Source organism: Physella acuta, unplaced genomic scaffold (genome assembly GCF_028476545.2).
Source record: "Physella acuta isolate Inbredline_101_S28 unplaced genomic scaffold, ASM2847654v3 ptg001498l, whole genome shotgun sequence".
In the NCBI taxonomy this organism is placed as follows: Eukaryota; Metazoa; Mollusca; class Gastropoda; family Physidae; genus Physella; species Physella acuta.
The window spans coordinates 112,005-134,877 of record NW_026733013.1 but is presented as its reverse complement, the minus strand read 5'-3'; the positions used below and the strand labels follow the sequence as shown (position 1 = coordinate 134,877).

General features: G+C 37.1%; 2 protein-coding genes across 2 annotated transcripts; one reads left to right on the top strand and one right to left on the bottom strand.

Moving 5' to 3' along the window:
• Nucleotides 1-372: 372 nt before the first annotated feature.
• On the bottom strand, nucleotides 373-4,348 carry LOC131928406 (serpin B6). Its single transcript, XM_059284437.1, has 3 exons — nucleotides 4,087-4,348; nucleotides 2,278-2,412; nucleotides 373-1,353 (listed from the first exon to the last, which is right to left on the bottom strand). Exons 1-3 carry the CDS (start codon nucleotides 4,318-4,320, stop codon nucleotides 517-519), a joined length of 1,206 nt encoding a protein of 401 aa, XP_059140420.1. The 5' UTR covers nucleotides 4,321-4,348; the 3' UTR covers nucleotides 373-516.
• A 4,857-nt stretch (nucleotides 4,349-9,205) lies between these two features.
• LOC131928404 (sodium/potassium-transporting ATPase subunit beta-1-interacting protein) lies at nucleotides 9,206-22,873 on the top strand. Its single transcript, XM_059284434.1, has 6 exons — nucleotides 9,206-9,453; nucleotides 16,119-16,256; nucleotides 18,352-18,432; nucleotides 18,556-18,771; nucleotides 19,683-19,743; nucleotides 20,915-22,873. The coding sequence occupies exons 1-6, from the start codon at nucleotides 9,298-9,300 to the stop codon at nucleotides 21,313-21,315; spliced, it is 1,053 nt and encodes a 350-aa protein (XP_059140417.1). The 5' UTR covers nucleotides 9,206-9,297; the 3' UTR covers nucleotides 21,316-22,873.

Below are 22,873 nucleotides of genomic sequence, written 5' to 3'. Positions count from 1 at the left end.
CCTTTTCAGTTTATACAGTGCATATCTAAAATAGTGCCGTTCGAGATCATCCCCACTTTCACCGCCTAAGATATGCCACTGGCAAATGGCATGCCATTTACATTTTAGGCCTAAATGAATTTCCATCATGATCGGCTTAAATGTGTAAAATCTAGAGTATAGTGTAAATATATTGTTCATATATATTATAGATTATTAACTTTTCGAACGGTTTCTGTACCACGGCAGGCCCTCGTGTTATAAAACACACACCACTACGTGGCGTGTGTTTTTTCCTAATAGGAAACAGCCTGTTTAACCAAGTCTTTGACGAGTCATTTCTAACCGACTATACGCTGTATGAACTAACATATAACTCGTTAACGTGGAATTTACAAACAGCACATTATGTATTGTATTTAAAAATTCGATCGATTATATTTGTTGAATGCAATTTAAATATGATATAGATAACTAAAATTAAGTTAGAATTTTAAAGCAATATCGACCAGTACGCTTCGTCGCTAGTAAAGCTTTTTAAGGAATGTTGATAGCACCGATAGCAGGATCTTCCAGTTTACCTTGGAACAATAGTACCTTAGTCTGATCATCTCTAATGAAAAACACGAAGGGGCGGTCGACGTTAAAGGTGACCACATCACCTGGTTGCACGGCGCTGACTGGAACAAGAACCGCTGCCGTCGCAGCCGCTGCCACGGTGCCAGACTCTTGCACCTCTATGACAGCTTTCTGCAGGAGCGCGCTAATTTTCGACGGGGTATCGGTAATTCCCGAAAAATTCGCCGCGTTACTGAACGCGGTGGGCATTCCCATTTGGGATAACGCGGCTTTAAGGTTCATTGAAGCGGAGAGGGCAAATTTCGGTAAGAAGAGCTCTACTTGTTTATCTGTTAAATCGTTAAAGAGGCTGTCTACAGCCGTGTCGTTACTGCTTAGCGCTTTCTCCATTTCGTCAAGATCGGGTTTGGATTTGGGCAAAGCGATATAGAACGCGAATCTCGGATTAGCGAAAGACATTCTTAAGACATCAATGTTGTTCAAGGCCGAGAGCTTGATCTGATAACCGGACACCTGATTCATCATATCAACCGGAACTGTCGACCCATCCGGCTTGGTGAAATCTTTCTTCGATGTTTTATTCACCTGGAACATAGAGCTCCAGGTCGCGTTGAAGAAGATCGTGTTGACTAGAACCAGCTGAGTGTCAGTATTTATGACACCCGGCTGCAGAATGTCAGTGATTTTATTGTCAGTGTTGTTGGCCACCCAGGAGTTGATCAGAGCTTCCGGGCCACCGGCTGCGTTGAAGTCTAAGGCCTGGGAAACGGCGTCGTACTTGCTCACAATGGCACTCTGGAAGACAAGCACACCACACGTGATTAAGATACATGCACAATTTTGTGTAAATAGGATGACAAAACAGCTACTTTTAAAATAATATTTTTAAAAAAATTGTTCTTTTAACTTATATGAATGTCACCAGTGTTTCTTCCAGACTTTTTCTCCAGTAATGGGGGTGGGGGGGGGGGGGGGGGGGCGGAGCTTCCCCCCCCCACCCCAACCCCGACGAAGAAATGCCTGGAAGATACTCTGAACTGAATGTTACTTTTAGGCAGAAATTCAATTCAACCCTGTCTATTCTTCGCCGGTATCGCTATCAGACTATAAGAGTAATGATAAAGGTTTAGGGCTTAGGGCCAGGTATGTGTAAAGCCGATAAAAATCCAAACATTGTAAAATTTAAGATAAAAGTAAAATTATCGATAATGATGTCAGTTATAGAAGTGTAGGCTTGGCTTATTGATTAGAGCTTTATCATCTCTTCGGTAGAGAGGGGAGTGGCATTGTCCGCCCCCCCCCCCCTTCGGGATGAAAAAAATATACTTTAACTAGCGTCCTACCCTATCGGAAATGTTAAGTGCCCCAACCCCCCGGACGAAATGGAAAAAAATATAGAGAGAATGTATACTCCAACTAGCGACCACCCGTATAGAAAATGTCAAGTGTCACTCCCTACCTCCCCCCCCCCCCCACCCTGAGGCGTAGCGACCCTTCCCGGCGCCCGGGGACAAACTTTCGATTTGCAACCCATCAAACTTTCCATTTGCACCCCCCCCTCAAGCTTTCAATTTATTTTTCCAACCCATTTTGGCGCCCCCTAAGGTCGGCGCCCTGGGACACAAAAAGTTTAAAATGCCCCACGCCCGAGGGAACAAAATTCCTGAAAGAGAACCCTGTAATCGACTAGTATTGAGACGTGCTAATTGTACTAATTACCTGGTATTCAGGAAGAATGGTGCTGGCAGGGTTGAAGAAGAGGCCGTTAGCTTTAAGCAGCTCCACATCTTGGACTGAATTGAGATCTTGTATCAGTTGGTTGTAGGCGGAGTGTGGGTCTGTCATGTTGGTCACCTGCCAGAACAATTTTTTTTTAATGTGCCATTTTTTTTCTACTAGTGATTAAATATAGGCCTACATGATTTGAGTGATAATTAGGCCTCAACTAGTAAGCAGTATTTCTTCCAGGCATCTCTTCGGGAGGACTTATACTTTTAACAGTGTCCGCCCCACACCCCCCGGAAATTTTAGTCCCACCCCTAAAAACAATATTCCAAGTGCCCCCCCCCCCTCTTCCCCCCCCCCCCGAGAAAAAAGTCTGGAAGAAACACTGGTAGTTAGAATAAAAATTAGGTCTCATGTAATAACGTTAAGAACTTTTTATATATAAAAACGGTAGTGCTTTAACATGAGATAAACCATGTATACATTTAAAAACATATTTGGCTCAGAATACTACAGATTGCAGCATTATCAAGACAGAGCTAGTCGGTCACCTCCAATCATCACAGAACAATAGTCACAGAACATAAAGAAAAATAAAACCGTAATATTAAAGCAGGGATGTGGTCGGAAGGTAGAGCTTACGACTTGCAACTCCAAAGTTTCCTGTTCGGATCCCAGGCTCGAGTAATGAGAACATCCCTGAGTTGACCTAACTCTGATGGGTGTCTGGTTTTCATAAAGGAAACAACCCTGTATGCCGAGGTCATTGAAACTCTTCTTCATCTGCCCCATTTGGGCACGAACAGGAAAACATGACTATTAACGCAAATAGATGTGTTAGATATCTGTTGCAATAGATGTGACATTTCTTTTGAAATGTTTACTCAAAGAGGCAGGCGTAATTGGTTAAGCTCATGGTTGCTGAACCGAAAAGTCCCCGGGCGGATGAAGTTGAAAGCTATAATAGCTACTCAAGAGACAACGCCAAAATAACGCATTAACGCCAAAATCAAACAACTGCTGCCTTGAAGTTTCTTCCTGTTTAGACAAAGGCTATGTAAGCAAATAAAAAAAACAAAATAGGTGCCAAATGCCTATATGGCGCATAACAAGTTGACACATAATACTTAATTGTGTAATAGGGGAAGGGTTGGGGGACGACTTGCACATTCTAAAGGAGGGTTGCTAAGATGCCGCATGTTGAACCATACATTTCGTCAACCTCAAACAAAGTCTTCTCTACATAAAGCAAAGTAGAGAAAATCGACAAACTGTGGTCTTTAGAGTGGATTGGTCAGGTTGAAGACTGGTTAGGTGAAGGCTAGAGTAAAGACCTGCACAGCTAAATCCTTTAAGAAAGTAGTCCGCAGAATGAGGTTACACTCGACAAAATCCTCGGTCTAGTTCTATACAACCTAACGATCAAACCAGGTTTTTAAGTATGGGGGGGGGGGGGGGAAGAGAAGCCAGAATATATGCCTACTCTATTCTCCTATGACCTCTTTCTAGGCCTTCTAAATAGTTACCCTTTCAAGCATAGTGTCGGGCAGATGAAGTAGAGTCCACCTGTTTCTGTGACCTCGAAATGTTATGAAGGGATAGTGATCATCAATATGCCTAACGCCTTTACTCTCTTTCTCTAACATTAGTTAAGCCCATCCGAACTTATGTTCTAAAACCCGGGATCCGAACTCGACACATCGGGTTACTAGTCGTGCGCTCTTTTCACCGACCACGCCGTTCATTATGAAACATGACATAAGCTGCGTACAAACAATGCAAAATATCATGATAACTACTTACCTGTAAAGTGGCCGCCATTTCTTCTGCGGTGTCACCCCGCGCCCCTAACAACACCATTGAGAGGCAGGTGTGAGCGCTGAGTGGAGAGTATATGGCCAGCGGTTTGTTCTTTGCGATCTCCTGGTACAGTTTCTGTGAAAACAGGGAGATGGCGTTGGAGAGTTCCAATACCTCCGATGGAAGGACCGCTAGACATGGTAGCACTAGCACAGCAATTAAAGTTAAAGTTAACATTTTAAGTTATTGTTGTGGCAAAAATATTTAAGAAGTAGAATATGTCTTATGCTTCTATTAATCTTTTTGGGCAAGCTTATATAGGCCGAAAACAGACATAAATAGATGGATTAATTCTTTAGTCACCAGAGCCATTAGCCGCGTAATTTCATTGGTCGAAACAAGCACGTGGTTCGCTGAAGGAAAAAACTCATTTTTCAATAGCTACCTTCTAGTAATTAGGAAGGTCATTCAACTAGACAAAAGTAAAGAAAAATAAATAGGATGTTTGCCTTGTGAGGTTTTTTTTAAAATTTCAATATATTTTTGGCACGGTAAATTTACTGTAAAATAAAATGACTTTTATTTTTTAAATGCTTGAAATAAGTTTCCACTACTGCGATTCACAGTTTCTCTTCCAAAATATTTTTCACGATTTTTGAATCCGGTTAGTCAATAACATACTGATCATCGATATTTTGATATGTACACAGCTATGCCCACAGCTAATAGACTCTGGTCACTGACATTCTGTTCAGTGTTTCTTCTAGACTATTTTCTCCGGGGGTGGGGGTGGGTGGACACTGGTAAAGGTATATGTTTTCTATATAAATTCCTTTTCGTTCGAGGGGCTCCGCCCCCCCCCCTCCCCGAAGAGATGCCTGGAAGAAACTCTGATTCTGTTATGTCCTTAGTATCATAGTTCACTGATATTGTACTTTCTAATAGGGTTGTTCACTTGACATTCCTGATATAACAACACATACAGCTTGTATGAGATAGATCTATATATGGAGTATAATGGAGAGTAGACAACAAAACACTCACGCACTCTGCGCGTCCCTAAGCACTGCACCGCACTGCACCGCACGCTCACTCACACGCACACAAACAATAAGCATAGATTTACATGCATCCAGGGTTGGACTAGCTCTGTTCCAAGAGGCCCGGGAAATTTAAAAGGCTTCCCCAACCTCAGATTAACATTTTCTTTGTGCAGTTTTCACTTCAAAGCCTGACGATCATCCCAAGCTTGAAGGAAATTCACGCAACAAATTATTTAAAAATCAACCAATCAAAGCACTATATGACCTCGGAAGCCCACCTGGAGGCCACCGGAATATTTTATATGGGGGTCCACCGAGATTTTTTCCGGTAGACCGGCGGGTCAGTCCACCCCTGCATATATCTGTAGTTATTGTCTTGCAATGGCAGATGGATCATGGTTAAACGATGTGTAGTGTTATAGCCTTGGTTTTAAAAAAAAACAACAACAAAAATAAAGTTTTAGAGTTTAAATAGTTTACGGTACCATTTTCCTTGTGTAAATTAATTTTTAATTGCGCACTGTGTGTAAGTACATTTATATAAACAAGCATCTTTACTAGCTATAAATTTTGACACGCGCACAAGTTACACCTTACGCTAATTGACAAGTTCAGACAAGTTGACGCCACAGACTTGGTAAAATGATTAACAGCGGTTATTTATGTCAAAATGGATGAACAATTTGTGAACAGACGAGGGGTGTAAAATTACACATTACATTTGTTTTAATATAAGTTTGATGTTGTTTAATGTATCACAACTAAGGTGTAGTTTTGCTATTAGTTGCGACTACCCCTCCCTCATAATGTTAGCAGAAATCTTGAATTAAATGGTTCTTTACACAACCCTTATGGCCTATGGAATGTTGTCTACGGCAAGTTGGCATCTTAGATGCAAGTAGATCTCCTAAGTCAAGGGTAAGTTGGCATTACATGGTAATCTGACATTCTGACATACTATCGAAGGTTGATTGACATCGTAGAGTAGGTTGACATTCTATGGCAAGTTGACATCTTATACTAGTTGACATTTTAGGGCAAGTTGACATATCAGGGCAAATTGACATCCCAGGCAAGTTGACATCATATAGCAAATTGATGTTCTAGGGTAAGTTTACATCACAATGTAAGTTGACATAATATTGCAGGCTGACATCGTAGGGTATGTTGACAATCTAAGTTGACATCTTAATACAAGTTGACATATTAAGGCAAGTTGACATATCAGGCCAAGTTGACATCATATGACAAATTAACGTTCTAGGGTAAGTTGACATTATATAGAAAGTTGACATCCCACGGCAAGTAGACATCAACTAGCAAATTGATGTTCTAGGGCAAGTTGACATCCTAGGCAAGTTGACACCCAACGAAAATTGACTTTACATTCTAAGTCTCACCAAGGAGCTAGTGAACACCCCTAGACAGTTAACATCAGTGTCTCTTCCAGGTATCTCTAGGGGCGGGGGGTAAGTAGACTTCGCCCCCCCCCCCCCAAGAAAGTCTACCCCTTCCCCCCCCCCCCCCCCCCGAACGAAATGAAATTTATACAGAAAACATATACTTTTACCAGCGTCCGACCGCCACCCCCCCCCCCCCCCCCCCCCCCGGAAAATTTAGTCCGTCCGAAATTTTCAGGTGCCTCCCCATCCCCCCGGAGAAAAAAGTCTGGAAGAAACACTGGTTAACATAATCTAATGTTAAAGCAATATTTCCACCGCTAGTTCTTCAGACGCCCTCTAAGTGACCGCCAGTCACCCCATAGGAAATCACAACAAATGGCCCATGGAGCATGCGCAGAAGGATGCGAAAAATATCACTCTTGAAAACATGTTTTTCCTCCGTTACTGCATGTTTATGCTCGATCTTTAATCCCCGTGTCTTGACGTACACATACATGTTGTATTGTCTCTGTCTAAGCAAGCAGGATACAGGAAATCATTTGTTGCTAACGGGGCAGGCACGATTGTTTATAAGTCTCCCAGGGCGACAGGTACAAACGACCTTTGATAGTGGTCTCAGGGACGAAAGGGTGGGGGTGGGAAGGTGGGTAGTGGTGTGGGTGGAGTAACGAGCAGTTAGTTTTTAATTCATCAAAGTTGGGCAGTTGAAAACATGTTCACCATGCTAGTGTGAAGGCCTACATCTATAGGCCTTATCATTTTTAACAAAAAAATATATTAAGAAAATAAATAATAAAATGTATTCATGGTTCTATTCTCCGTCACACAATGTCACACAAAACGCCAGACCCCCCCCCCCCTAAAATGACGTCGTCACATACCAGCCTACACCCCCCCCTCAAAATTGCAGTTTAATTTTTCTTAAAACATCGATATTTTTCCAAAATCTTGTCTGAACTCTGTCAACATAGATTATTTTAATCAATGTCTATTTCAATGTATCAAAGTTTTCTAAAACACGAAATAACGGCTAAAATTCGTTTTCTAACATTGCTTTATATACATATATATATATATATATATATATATATATATATATATATATATATATGTATATATATATATATATATATATATATATATATATATATATATATATATATATATATATATATATATATATATATATATATATATATTGCAAAAGTGTGGTGTCACACTAACTGCCCCCCCCCCCCCCATCACATAGCGTCACAAAATTACGGACCCTCCTCTCCCATAAGTAAGACCATTTACTGCGTTGACAAGCAGTGTTTCTTTCAGACTGTTTTCTCCGGGGAGCAGGGAGGGGGCGCTAAAATTGATCTAAGGGGCCATCCATAAATGACGTCACGCTTGTAGGGGGGAGGGGGGTCCGTAATTTTGTGACGATGTGTGATGAGGGGGAGGGGGGGTTCAGATGTTGCGACGCCACATTTTTGCATTATAAAAAAGCAATGTTAGAAAACGAATTTTAGACGTTATTTTGCGTTTTAGATAACTGTTTTAATAAATTGTAATAGTTTAGACTAGATTTTGGAAAAATGTCGATGTTTTTTAAAAAATTCAACTGCAATTTTGAGGGGGGTTGTAGGTTGAGGTGTGACGTCATTTTAGGGGGGGGGGGGTCTGGCTTTTTGTGACGACGTGTGACGGAGGGGAGGGGGGGGGGGGGAGGTAAAAATCGTCCAAAAAAGCGTGACGTCATTTATGGATGACCCCTAAGGCTCCTCCCCTACCCAACACGCTCAGCCTCTGCTTTTGTGTGTTATGAATTGAAAATTTTCCAAATCGTACGTAACGTTTAATTTGGTGGCTAGTCTATCCTTATTTTCATTTTTGTCATGGTTTTGTTGCCATTGTCTTTTCATATAGACTCGACTATGTATAATTATATTGCGATTGTTAGTAGTCTTGTTTTTTTTCCCGTAATTAAAAAAAAAGCGCCCTGCTATGAAACGAATTAATAAAGGAACTGGCCATGTACTTCCTGCCAGTGGCGTAGCGAGGTCGGGTGTCACCCGGTGTGGCACTTAATGGTGTCACCCCCCCCAGAGGCGTAGCGACTCTTCCCGGGGACAACCTTTCAATTTTCGATTTGCACCCCCCCCCCCCCCCCCCTCGAACTTTCGATTTGAACCCCCCCCCCCTCGAACAAATTTTCTCTATATATTTTTACTATTTTTTGCCTTGGTGTCACCCCCCTAAATGGTGTCACCCGGTGCGGTCCGCACCCTCGCACCCCCCTCGCTACGCCTCTGCTTCCTGCCATCTTTTGAGTGACCAAATGAAAAACAGCAGAGCTAATATATTAAGGAATGATAACCGTATTTGTTTAATGTTTTTAACTTCTCCTTATTATTCCCCTTCGTCGAAGATTTTTTAAAATAGTTCGTATTGGAATTTCAGAAATAGAAAGGTGAACAAGCACAGAGTCATGATTCATATGCGTATGAATACAAACTATTTTATACATCTTTTCTGTATTTTATCTTAACTAGAATGAGAGAAATATACATTTCCAACGTTTTAAAATTATAATTTATTTTGTTTAAAATATTCTCAACCGTTTTAGAATATCTAGTCTATACTAGAATCTAGAAACAATTCAGTTCCGTATGCGTATGGCGTAAGGTTTTTAGGGTTGAGTTTTAAAAACTAAGCTAAGTAATGTCACACACAATCGATGTGATTTTCCCAGTGACTGGTCTGTGAGATCAAAACATGACATGAAAGTTTTTCTGATATCCCCCGTCTCTGCTAAGAACTGCAGATACAAGGACTTATATGGAAGAGCCTTGAAAATGATAAATATGCAAGTTGAGGAAAAATGTTTTACAAAAGCCCTCCGCACGACACTTGTTGTTTTGTTTATTCTTCAGTTGGTAAGGAACCGTAACTTAACGGCTAACGCGTAGAGTTCAAAGAACACACATTTTTTTTTATTAATCTAATAATATTGCTATTAGTCTAGATTCTAGATCTAGAAATCTAGGCCCTAATTTCTAATATTTTATAGATCTAGATCTAGTTACTAGTTAGGCCTCTAGAACTTAATCAGGATATTTTAAATATTTTGTTTTAGTGTACTGTAGGCCTACACTGTACACTACAGTGACTTACAGTGTACTGTTACTGGGTAAAATCTTAGTTTAGCGTCGTAAATTCCAACGTAGCTAGTAATGTGCGATGAAGGTAACTAATGAATATTTCTTTCAATTGGCCATATTTATGTCATATTTTACACAATATAACAGATAATTGAATAACAAATCACAATCCAAGACCAAACCAGTCATAAATAACCTGGAATAAACTTTAAACTACCCCGTTCGAGACAACAATGAGTAAATACAAGCAGCGGCCATGTTTTAAAAACAATAAATTGTCTATTCGCATGTCTTTTGTGTTGATTTTGTGGTTTAATATGATTGTTTTGTATTGTTTTAATATATGCCGGGGGGGGGGGGGGGTCGTCCATAAATGACGTCACACTCGTAGGGGGGAGGGGGTCCGTAATTTTGTGACGTTGTGTGATGAGGGGGAGGGGTTCAGATGGTGCGACGTCACACTTTTGCATTTTAAAAAAGCAATGTTACAAAACGAATTATAGACGTTATTTTGCGTTTTAAAAAACTGTTTTAATACATTGTAATAACAATTGATTAAAATACTCTATTTTGACAGAGTTCAGACAAGATTTTGGAAAAATATAGCTGTTTAAAAACAATTCAACTGCAATTTTGAGGGGGGTTGTAGGCTGAGGTGTGACGTCATTTTAGGGAAGGGGGTCTGGCTTTTTGTGACGACGTGTGACGGAGGGGAGGGGGGGGGAGGTAAAAATCGTCAAAAAAAGCGTGACATCATTTATGGATGACCCCCTGTATAGTGATTTTTCTTTTTTTTTAATATAGTTGACATGAATGACTAATAGACCTTATCAGACTTAATAGTGTGCATCCAAGACCACAACAATTGTTGGGAGGTCGAACTTTTGAACACTTTATTTGCAGTAAGCAAATCAATATTAGATCGCTCATAAATGACGTCGCTCTTAAGATAGTAATGACAGCGTGCATTATTACATAGCAAACATGAACATATTGTTTCAGATAGAAATTGTGATTTGTGGTGGGGAGAAGTTGAGTAGAACTCAGCGATGTGATTTTGGAGCCGGGTCAGGGTTTTATTTCTCGTGAAAACTGGATGGTTGTGGGAGAAAGACCAGATGTAGAAGTATGACGCGTCATTCATTGGTGATCCATTTTCTCAGTGGGGACGAAAGAACTATTAAGAAGGGTCAAGAAATGACCCCACCTTTTTCATTCCCCCACTTAGCAGATCGTCACCGAGTTAACGCTCGCACGTGACGTCATGTAGCGGTACCGCCGACCGTTAGGCTAATTTTATAGAAAAAAAAAACAACAACCACTGCCTTTTTGACGCTTTTGCAACGTTCATTATGATTACATAAGTTGGTGTTCATTAAACAGCCCCTAACACATCTATCACTCGTCCATTTAAACGTACGTAGTTATTTCTGCAAGCTTGCTGTCTTGAGACTTTCGGCCCTTTAAAAATGTATTAAGCTCACACCGTATAGAACTAGACTACCCATATTAAGCTCCAAAAGAAGCTTGGTGAAAACAGGATGGCCGCCCGATTTTGTAGCTGCTCTGCGCTTTATAAAAACCACAATAAACGATAAGATGACACTTATATTAAAGTAAATTATAGTTCTGAATCTTGATACATTAAAAGTGATATTCGGAAATTAAGAGCCAGACAGTCAACATGATATTTCAATTTAAGTCCAAGAAAATAAATTTCCTCAAACGATGGAACATTACTAAATTTTCGCGCAGTTTAGCGAAATTGAATTTAAGTATTTACGTCATCTTACAAAGCGCGATAGCCTACTGGTGCTCTAACACGGCCCATGCTAATGGCCATATTCCTAACACCCCCGCATTAGACGCGGCTTATTCGTCGGCAGGCATTTGGTGGCAAGCCTTTTTGACGGGGATAATGTGTTGAGGCCATTTTGCCAAATGTCTTAAACTAGCAGGCTTGCAACATTTGTGATGATTCGTTTTAAGCAAGGTATACGTATACTAATGCTTATTTATCGTTATTTTGATTGAACAAAGCATTATAGAGGTTCTCCATCAACCACCTAGGTATTTTTCCCCGTTCACCTCCTTTCATGAGACCGACACGTCATAAATTGCAAAGCCGCCTGAGTTGACGTCACAAATCTTCACTCACTCCCGAAGCAAATCATATGTGACATCATTTATGGACAACCCCATATCACTCACTTGTGTACTTGATATTGACAATTTGACAACAAAGGATAACCAACATGTGTCTGGCAGGTGGAGACTTGCGATCGACCATAATGACAACACGCACTTAAGGGGTGGACTGGCTCATTGTTTTAGATGATGTTTTACGAGGGAAGCTGGTGGATAATACATTTTGTCTCTCTGTATATATAAATGATGACAAACATTTAATGTTGTCAAAATTATGGTTAGAGATCTTAGATAAGGCAGAGTGAAGCGTAATTTTTTACATTATGACTTGTGACATTGACAAAAAAAAATATGACGGAGTTTGGGGTTTAATTAAGGTAAAGAGAAGCAAAAAATTTCATAAGTTACGATAGAATCACTAATTGATGAAAAGAAAAACCTGAAATGAAAATAGTGAACATTCAAACAATAAGAAAAAAACTCAAACTATATAGTAATAGTAAGATCAAATTAACATTAGTAAAAAAAACGTGATTGAATACATGAATACAAGTTGCATCTCACAATGCTTCTAGAATTAATAAAGTTGTTTGTTAGGAAATTCAGTTTTTAAAGAGCAGAATTAAAAAAAAATGCTTTGTAATACGGACTATACAACAAGACAATCATATTTAAATACATTTTCATACGAATAGAAATAAAAGGGAAGCTACTCTAAACAACAATTTCTTAAGATGGCTGCTGTTTTTAATAGCAAATTTACTATCTCGAACAGGGTTGATAAAAATTAATTTCAGGATATTTAAATTGATTTAACCATAAATGGTGATCTATTATTCAATTATTTATAATATTTTATCAAAATATACGAAAATATACTCATATTTAATGACATATTCATTAATTCACTCTCTCCTACATTACTAGTTTTGGCCGAATTTACGACGCTAAACTAAGATTTTACCCTGTTACTGCTGTAGTTACCTATCTTAGTATCTAAATCTAGATTCTAGATCTATATCTTTTATCTAGAGTCACAGAATGATCTTTGGGTAATCTTTCGTTTTAGGTACGTAAAATCGCCCGCGGCTAATAATGTACGAAAAAGTTACCACATCAAATAATATCAAGTATCAAGGCTTTATAATAGATTATAGAAGTAGGCCTATAGGCTATTGTGATATATTTGTATTAAATATAGATAAATTAATAATAACCCTAAATCAATGGCTAAATAAATCAATATAGGCAAGAAATTAACTTAAAACAGCAGTGTTTGAGTTTGAGAGCAGGATTTGCTAAAAAGCGGCCATCTGTAAGTTAGAATGGCTTCCCCCTGAATCTCACGCTATAAGTTTACAATAAAAAAAAATAAACAAGGTGGCTGCTAAAGTAAATGAGCATGGTTTCATATGTTGGAAACATCGCTAGTATTCATTTATTACTGAAAAGATTTAATTGTTTATAAATGAAACAAGGAAACGTTTTTGTATTTTTCAAATCATAAATCCTCCTTAAAATGTGAAATAATTATTAAAATTTAAGGAATCACCTGTTTTTTACATTACTAGTCGCGGGCAATTTTACGTACCTAAAATGATAGATTACCGATCTTTGAATCAGTGTATCTACTCAGTACCGTAGGCCGTAGGACTACTCAAACAACTACCAAATGTGTAGTCTAGATCTAGACTAGAATCTAACAAATCTAGTATTGCACATACATGCACCACATAATCTAGATAATTGGCTTATCTTAAATATCATGACTGTAAGACTAGATCTAGCTAGCTAATGTAAGATAAACTAATCATGAAGTCTAACTCTAAAAGTCTAGTGTTTTATTCAGCAACAGGTAGATCTGATTTAGATCTAATATTCTAAAACTGGATTCTATTTCTAAATCTATGTAAATACTTTTTTTAGTTCTTGATCTAGAGTCTAGACTTACTACACTTAGTTTAGATTTAGATCTGTTAGTTGGAGAGTGTCTATTCGTACTTCTCTACTAATAGCCTTTTGATGGCTATTTGTAGTGAAGTACAAATAGCTACAGAGATTTTTAGTACACTGACCAATCAGATTAGCGGAAAGTATCTGTACACTGACCAATCAAAGTAGTGTAATCCTGCCCAGTTTAAGCTTTTCTACTCGTAATATTAGGCTAGAGCCACACACTCGACAAGAAAGCTTGTTACACGATGGACACCATGATTTTGAATCATTTTACCCAAAACAGCCGTTTTGACAGCTACAAAGAGTTGGAGGCTTTTATTGAAACTTTGAAAGAGTTTCAAAACTGTATTTTTATTTTACAAAGTTCAATAATAAAAGCTCAATTTCTAAGTATGTTTCTTGTTAATTGAATATGAATAGTAGCAAACAACTCAAACATATAATGATATATTTAACATAACAAAACAAAAAATTTATAATTTAACAGTAATCAGAACAAATAAAATGGTACTATATCTATCAGATGTAAGAGACAATCAACTTATCAGTTGGAACAACATGGCTACCTTGTACGTGTAGTAAATAATAGCTGCTTTATATAAAATGCCTTTGAAAATCAAGTGATATGGGTCAACATCTATTGTCTTGATACATGTTTTTACTACAAGCAACAAAAAAGACTGGACTACATAATTCAAAATAACTTGCTGATTAACAGCTTACAACATATTCAGTTACTAAACATCTATTTCTAAAACACCAAAGGATTGTCACATTCTGACAAAACACTTTTTCCATCCATGTTTACAATAATAATCTGGATGATTCTCATCAAACTCATTTGATTCAATTGTAATTTGTCCATTGTCTATAATGAATTATGGCCATTCAGCCCCAGTTTCACAGTGCACATTGATCTACCCCTATTCTGTCTTAGTTTTGATAACCTAGATCAAATTAGTACCGTAACTAAGATTTTCTTGTATATTTTGTCTAGTGGCAGGTGGTATCAGTTGTATACATTAACAAAAATTTCTTGTATCCAATGAAAGTCTCCCATCTACCTCCAACCTCAATAGCTTGAATTCTGCAAGTTTGAACTAACTCCGGACCATTAAATCTATTTGTGTCTACTTTAATTAACACACATAGTCATTAGATTTGAAAAATACATGCACAGTTGTGGCATCTTTTAACATTACAAAAAATTACATGTTGATATATTCAGAGTTAGTAGAATAAGCAAGGGGTTTGTCCATAAATGAGTCACATCTATGTTTGTGTGGGGTGTGTGTGTTGTCCCACTGGCATTTCAAATATTTATTTCAGTATTTGTAAATTAAAACATGATATTTTAATATTGATCAAGCTCCCAATTTATATTAAGTTATTATTATTTTGAAAAAGAACAATTGCAATTTTGGAAGGGGGGGGGTAGGCTGAAGTGACACCATTTAATGGGTTTGACTTTTTGGGAGGGAGGGGTACAAATTCAGCAAGCATATGCCTGGTTTAATGAGAGTAAAGGAAAATATCAAACATTTTAGTTGTTGTTAAACGGTTAACCTTTTCCAGATTGAAAAAACAATACTCCCTTTAAATAACTTGGAAACACCCTAAATTGTTTGGAAAATCTAGACAACTTTAAAGAATATCTATTTTTTTAAGATGGTCAGCTGGATCTGGTTTTAAGTAGGTTTACTTTTAAGCCTTGGATATTCTACCTGTCTGGTTAGTGGGGAACTCTGAATCAATACAAACTCAAATATCCACTAACTACCAACACCAAACCAATCATCTATCATTAGACAGCAAGAAAAATATTCAGCTTTGCTGACATTTATAAGAAGTTTAGCTTAATTAGTAAAATTGTCCAATTTAGGGTTAAAGTAGATCCATCATTTCTTTGTTTTAAAGTAGGCCTACACTTTCCGACATGATAATCCAAAAGTAGAGCTTCTTAACTTTGGCTTGTGACTAGTCACGCTTGTAAAGCTGAGGATTACTAACTTAAAAGAGTTAAGTTTTGGTCCCTGAATTTATCAAAAGTGATTATATAAATGGTATAATCTTGATTAGTATTTTTTTTTATAGCTGCTATTAAGGTAGATGTTTGTTTTAAAGTTGTTTTTTTTTTTTACTAGTATCACAACCCTAACCTTCTTGACAATGAACAGCTTTACAGAAAGAGCAGCAATTCCACTTAGTAACATTGTAAAGCTGTAAACTGTCAAATATTTTGCTACCATACTGTACTTACTTTACAAAATTTACTTACTTAACTATGTTATCAGTATACATTAATAAAATTAAATGCCATATTTTCAATCTTTCAGCTGAGCACTGTAGAGAGACAAGTGTTTGATTTCCTGGGATATATGTGGGCACCAATTATTGGAAACTTCTTTCAAATCATTGTTGTGATTCTGGGAATATTTGGAGCTTGCAATTTTTACAGATCATTTATTATTGTGGTATGTACTTGAGTAAAAAATGGAGTCAAATTAAACATGTTTCCCTGGGCTAATGAGGCTTTATAGCTGGGGACAGCCACTCATCTAGGAGAGACACTCCAAAATCAAACAACTGTTTTCTTGTTTGGACAAAGGCTATGGAAGCAAATCCAAAAAGAAAAGCAGGCTGAAATCTGAGTCAACGGCCTATATCACCATAACAAGTTGATATGTAATACTTAATTTTGATGGAGGGAATCTCTTGTAACACTAGAATTAAGAATGAAGAAGAAACATGTTTCTTTTATATGCTTAGTTCAAAAAGTCATCAGAAAGACTTTATGGTTCCTGTCATTTATGCTCATAGCTATAAGTAAATTTCCTTTCAGACTTAATAATAATGCAAGTGTGTAAAGTCCATGTTTCTTGACTTCTGCATATGAAGGGATGTTGTGATCAGCACTATGCCCAGCTGCCTTTAGTTTGCCTAACATGTGTCAGGTTCTCCTCATAACTGGGTGGACTCTGGGACGTCCTGCAGTCCCCAGACCGAGATCTAAAAATTGATATTTTTGTGCTAGCATTTGATCGCTCTGCCTCACGCTCACATCTACAGGGTGATTTTTATGGACACTAAGCTCCTGGTTGCGATTCCCCTTACCTCATGACCCCCGCGTCAAGGAGGTATTGTTTGACCTCTCAGCAGGTGCTTTCTTTCATGTTGGCCAGCTCTCCCGTTTGTAACTATCTAATTGTGTCCATTTTTGTTGGGAGCCATTTTTGGCCAGGTCTAAATTTCAGAGTTACTTGATTGTAGTACCAGTGAAGCTGATATATATTAAACTTGCTTTATCAGCAAGTGGTGGCCTGAGGCAGACTTATAATAAGAGAACACACAGAGTTGAATGCTATAAAAATAAGAATTAACAATGTAAAAGATCATTACTGCATTCTTTCAAAAAACATAATACTGCATTATGACACAGCTGTGAAATAATGAGTCACATGTTGATCTGTTGTATGCGTGCTAAAACTGTTACATCTGTAAGTAGTAATATTCTGTGTTTTGAAAATAGTTTTAAGTTGAATTGAGTGCTTTTTAAATTATTTAGGTAAATAAATTTTAATAACAGAAATAACAGTTTGATTAATGTGAGAATTTACCTAAATTTAATGGCTGACAATATCAAGCTAAGAGGTAGTGGTTTTTAAAATGTTGATTTTCTCAATTCATTTATGATAAACACCTTTGAAAACAATGCCCATTCTCTGCTAGAATGTATTTGTTTTTGTTACAGTTTATTAAGTTTTGAGCATGCTTTATCTTGAACAGTATCTTTTTGCAATTGAATAACAAGTTAAAATTAGTCCTTGACAAAATCTGTTAATCAATAATGTAGGTGTTGATACACCTGTTGTCACAGTAGGTGATCTGCTAAAGGTGATAAAAGATCAAGTGGCTCAACCATAGAGCTTGTATATATAGTGGGCATTTTGTTCCGCTCTAGTTGTGTTCTGTTGACTGGTTGCCTGGGCAAGTAAAGTGCCTGAATGTACTTGGTGCATGTTTTTTAAACAGCCTGCTGAGGAAAGTGGGTTACACACATGGCTGATCATGCTGAGATACGTTTGTTGCTTTTGGGGCTACGAATTATAACCTAATACAGACATTCTGCAAATAACTCAGTAACTTTAAGATAGTGCAAGTAAAATTAAACGGAAATTGTAAAAAAACGTGTATTTGCAAAAAACGTGTCTTGCAAATATTATTTTGCAAATGTTATGCTAATACCACTCCTGCTGCTAATCCTGTAATAAAACATCTGTTTAATCAGCAAAGTTAATTAATTATTAGCTAATTGCCAGCTGTAGTAGGTAGATGAAGCACATGTTTGAATATATAGGTGTATGTATATATATATATATATATATATATATATATATATATATATATATATATATATATATATATATATATATATATATATATATATATATATATATATATATATATATATATATATATATATATATATATATATATATATATATATATATATAATGTTATTACTCTTAGGACCATATTAATTTAACCTGTAAACTTTCCTCTTTTTAGTATGCTACTTGGAATTTATTGTGGCTTGGATGGAATATATTTGTCATCTGTTTGTATTTAGAAGTCGGAATATTGAACAGGGTAAGAATTCGACGCATACATTTAATTAGCTAAGTAGATGATGCATTTTCTTTATTGTTGGATGCCTTAATTTTTCTTAGTTTTGTGTGTAGTTATACATTTCTACTGTTTCTCTTTGAATAGAATCGGGAGAGATATATTTTAACCATCGGAACAGAAAGTAAAAGCTGGTGGCTGGAGCATGGGATAGGTTGTGAAGTGACCAACTCCAGCTGGGAGGAGAGTGATTATGAAGAGGAGGCTGGCCGTAAGATTCCCCCAGAGTCTTATGTTGTTGGCTGTATACTACAATATTACTATGTGGAAGTCATCCATGCAGCTGTTCAGTGTTTGTTATCAGTGAGTTCCCTTAACTAAATGTATTCTCCATCATTAAATAATAAAAAAATAAAGAATCATCTTTAGACCTAGCTATCCATTGGGCAGATGACGTAAAGCTCAAATGTTTCTTGACTTTGGTATATGAAGGGAAGGTGTGGTCAGCACTTAGCCCAGCCGCCTTTACTTTCCCTAACATGAGTTAGGTACTTATCAGAGCTGGGTGGACTTTGGGACGTTCTATTGACTTGGATCTGGATTTGAACTTGAGACTTTCGGGTTAGGCCAAGCTGTCCCATATCATTAATAATACATAGTGTTAATTCAACCAGTAGCTTTTTTGCTTATTTAGAATCTTCAAATATACTATCAAGTTTTCTGAGCTTTAAGCATATTACCATTTATTTAAACTAATGCATGTTAGTTAATTCAACTCATACTTGTTGTGATGCAAGGGGATTTTTATATACACTATATGTATGGAGATCTTTACTCTTCCGTTTAGAATCCTGTATAGATTCACCAGTCTGAAATATAGCAATACTGACACAATTCTATATTGGACGATATATTTATTATGTACACAAGTTCAAATATCCTACTCCTAGCCCTACTGTTATCCTTTCTATATCTTGACTCTATAGACCAACTTCTATCAACTGTAACTCCTCAACTATAACCTAACTAAGCTCTACTGTTTTGTATCACTTCACTTGCTCCTAGCTTGACTGGCCAAGTGGCTAGACATGTTACTTCCCATCTCACTTCTAAATCGTCAGCTATTCTATTGGATCTTATTCCTACCTCAACCATTTGACCATTGGGTAGCTGTTCTACAATTCTCCTTTCTTATTCCACATTTTTCCTATTTACTAAACTTGCGTCGTATTGGATATGCCTATCTAATATTACCAACTTGTATTTCTCCCCAGCTCCTGGGATTTGTAGCCTCATTTGTTTGTGTCTACATGTTCATAGAGGAGGATGACCCCAGTAAGTACTCAGATACATACTCCCACCTCCCACTTTACCCGCCTCCTTGGAGGTCGTACCACTCACTGCCGTACAACCTGGACACCTCTCTGGTGCTCACACCTCGTACGCGACGATTCAGGTCACACCAGCACCTGCCCTCACTGCCTGACGTCGCATTCCCCCATTCACCAATGCCTGAGAAACATTTCTGTTATTGTAGCCGAGGTCGTGTCCAGGGGATTTCCAGTTCTCCTGGTTGCGATTCCCCTTACCTCATGACCCCCGCGTCAAGGAGGTATCGTTTGACCTCTCAGCAGGTGCATTCTTTCATGTTGGCCAGCTCTCCCATTTGTAACTATTCTACCTACTTCTCATTTAATGTGGCAGCAAGCCAGCTTCAACAAGCCAATGAGTTGGATGAAATCTTTTACGAGGCTGTGGACCCTGAGGGGTGGGGCAGTGAATCTGATGATGATGTTTTTGTTATTCAGACTGAACTTTAAAACTATTCACACAAAAAATGCTAGCGACTATCACTTTTTGAGATCAAAACTTTTAAAAATTCAGATTAAAATTTTTTTAACATTTCTTTTGCGTACCTAATGAGCCAGCAAAGTCTGATCAGGCCATAGGCATCTTACTAAGGCAGAGTATAGCTTTTTATTCAGCATGCCAACATTTAAAAATTATCATAATAAAGTTCTACATTGGTTTTTTTCAAGAATTAAAATTAAAAAAAAAACAGTAATGAAAAGAATGAGGTTACTTATGATTTTTTACTTATGTGGTTATCCACTTTTTATGGCTGAACACAATGCATGATTTACTAACATTTTACGTAACCTTTTCCACATTGTCACTGTTACAATGTTATGTGGGCTACTTTTCTGTTTATTGTTTTTAAATTTTATATTACTACACTAGTTTTTTGTTTACACTATGCTAAAGAATCTATACACTTGAATTCTGTTTGATTGACCATAACGTTTTTATTTTTTATTATTAGTTCATTAGATTTGGAATGCATTTGAGTTTAAAATGTATAGTATAAGAAAAATGAAAGTAATATGATTGTTATTATTTAAAGAGGAATTGCTGTTGCTAGTAAAGCCATTTATTTTAACTTAGCAATTAAAACAAAACTACTTTATTTGACTATGAAATAATCATTTGAATTTTTGCTTTTCAGTGAGTTCAGCTAACGATGAGTTAGAGTTTGTTAAGATGCGCTACAGAACACCTACTCATATGTCAGCATTTCGTGATGACAATGAAAACATGGCGTTTGATAACATTAACCTGACAACAGAACTGTCACCACATTCCTCCCCTGGCCCCAGGCAGCGGGGGGAGAGGGAGATGCCCCCCAGCTACGACACCACAATGAGAAACGCCACAGCCGCCGCCAATAACTACTACGCCTCCGAGCGCCAGAGCGTGAGGAGCAAAGCCAGTACCAGGTCCAAGAGGTCGACACACCGCCAGACTAGCGGAGGTAACAGCGCCACCTACAGTGAGCCAGTCAGAGATCTCCCATGGGTACACATAACACCCATGTCAGATAATCAAATGATCCGCCATTTTCCATAATTAACAGCATTTTTCCTGAACAACTCTACACAGTGTGCCTGATTCTTTTGACTCTCTAGATAGATTTTTGTATTGTTTCCTTTGATCAAATCTGTAACAAATCTGTAATATTTTTCAAATGATCAAGGTATCATGTCAAAAGAATTTTTTCTTTTTTAAAAAAATTTTGACATATTTATTTTAATACAGATTTTTTTTCAGAATCTATGGTCTTGTTGGAATACTCACGTAAAACAGCAGAAATGTTTTTTTGTGTTCTTGAAACATGAATCTCCTTCACTATGCTAAATTTGTTTTCAGCTTGAATGTTTGTTTTCTGTAAAACACAAACAGTTGTTTCTTCGCTCAGGAGATTTTGTCTTCTAAAATGTCCATTTTTCATAACACAACTAAAAACAAAATGCATGCTAAATTAAGGATAGTGACAAATTATTTGTACTTAAATGTTGACTAATCAAAAGTGTTGTAACAAAGTGTGATATACAGCATTTTAAGGCCGTTTTCTTAAAGCTGGTAAAAAGCATTTAATTATACAATACGGCCAGTTTAAAAAAAATGCTTATCTTCGGAGTTTTATTTCAGCTAGACTTGAAAAGCTGATAAAAGGTGGATTTTCTAAGTTTCTTATTGACAGGCCCTAGCTGAAATCTTTAGGTGTGTACTGATCACATTCCTTTAGTAAGTAGAACAGTCTCTACATAGGTTCAAAAGTGTTTTTTTTTGTAGTACATTCCCATCTGGAGGTTGTGAAACAGCTTTATATTCTATATTTAATCTACACTACACCTATCATTCCATTTACAATGTATTACTTTGTTAAAACATGGGGAGGGGGTGGGGGGTGGAGACACAGATATCAGATGTATTAATTATTGGACCTGTTGTTTTAAAAGGTGCAATTAATTTTGTTTCTTTTTTATAACTTTTTTGATACTCTTGAGACCCTTTTGTTCTTATAATGTTGGTTGTAATGTATCTTTTTTTTAGTTTCACTTATAGCCATTGTAGTGATGTCATAATTTTGCCATGTATTAAAATAGTGTAAATTTAAAACCCAACAAATCCTAAAGCAAAACAAACTTTACAGTAAATAAAATAAAATCCTGTATGCATTTTCTATTTAAGTTAAATACTTTCTCAATCTATTAAATGTTAATCTTTTTTTTTGTTAGCTTTCCATGTCAACTTTATAAATTATATCTCCTTTTTGTTAAACAAGTTTTCTAGAATGTTTTTGTAAATAATGTTTGTGCTCAACCTTGAAGCCTTGTCTGTAATTTAAAAGCAAAAACACTTGTGATTTCTTTCAAAATGGTACATATCAATAATAATTTTAAACATATTTTCCAAAATCATGCAGCTTTTTAGTTATCTTTCAAGATTCCCAGAAAAAGTTCCCTTAGTTAAATAATGACACAACTGTATTAGATTTTTTTTGCTTCAGTTATTTGGGCCACTTAGTTGAGATAGTTAAGGTAGTAGGCTAACAATTTGGTCCAATCTTTGCAGAAAATTTGAAATCATGTTTACAATGCAAGAAATCTTGATGGCTTCATTT

Coding starts and splice junctions, on each gene's coding strand:
- LOC131928406 (XM_059284437.1), bottom strand. CDS start 4,320: ATGTTAACTTTAACTTTAATTGCTGTGCTAGTGCTACCATGTCTAGCG. Junction 2,413..4,086: donor AAATGGCGGCCACTTTACAG/GTAAGTAGTTAT, acceptor TTGTTCTGGCAG/GTGACCAACATGACAGACCC. Junction 1,354..2,277: donor CCATTCTTCCTGAATACCAG/GTAATTAGTACA, acceptor CTTGTCTTCCAG/AGTGCCATTGTGAGCAAGTA.
- LOC131928404 (XM_059284434.1), top strand. CDS start 9,298: ATGAAAGTTTTTCTGATATCCCCCGTCTCTGCTAAGAACTGCAGATAC. Junction 16,257..18,351: donor ACAGATCATTTATTATTGTG/GTATGTACTTGA, acceptor TCCTCTTTTTAG/TATGCTACTTGGAATTTATT. Junction 18,772..19,682: donor CTGTTCAGTGTTTGTTATCA/GTGAGTTCCCTT, acceptor ATTTCTCCCCAG/CTCCTGGGATTTGTAGCCTC.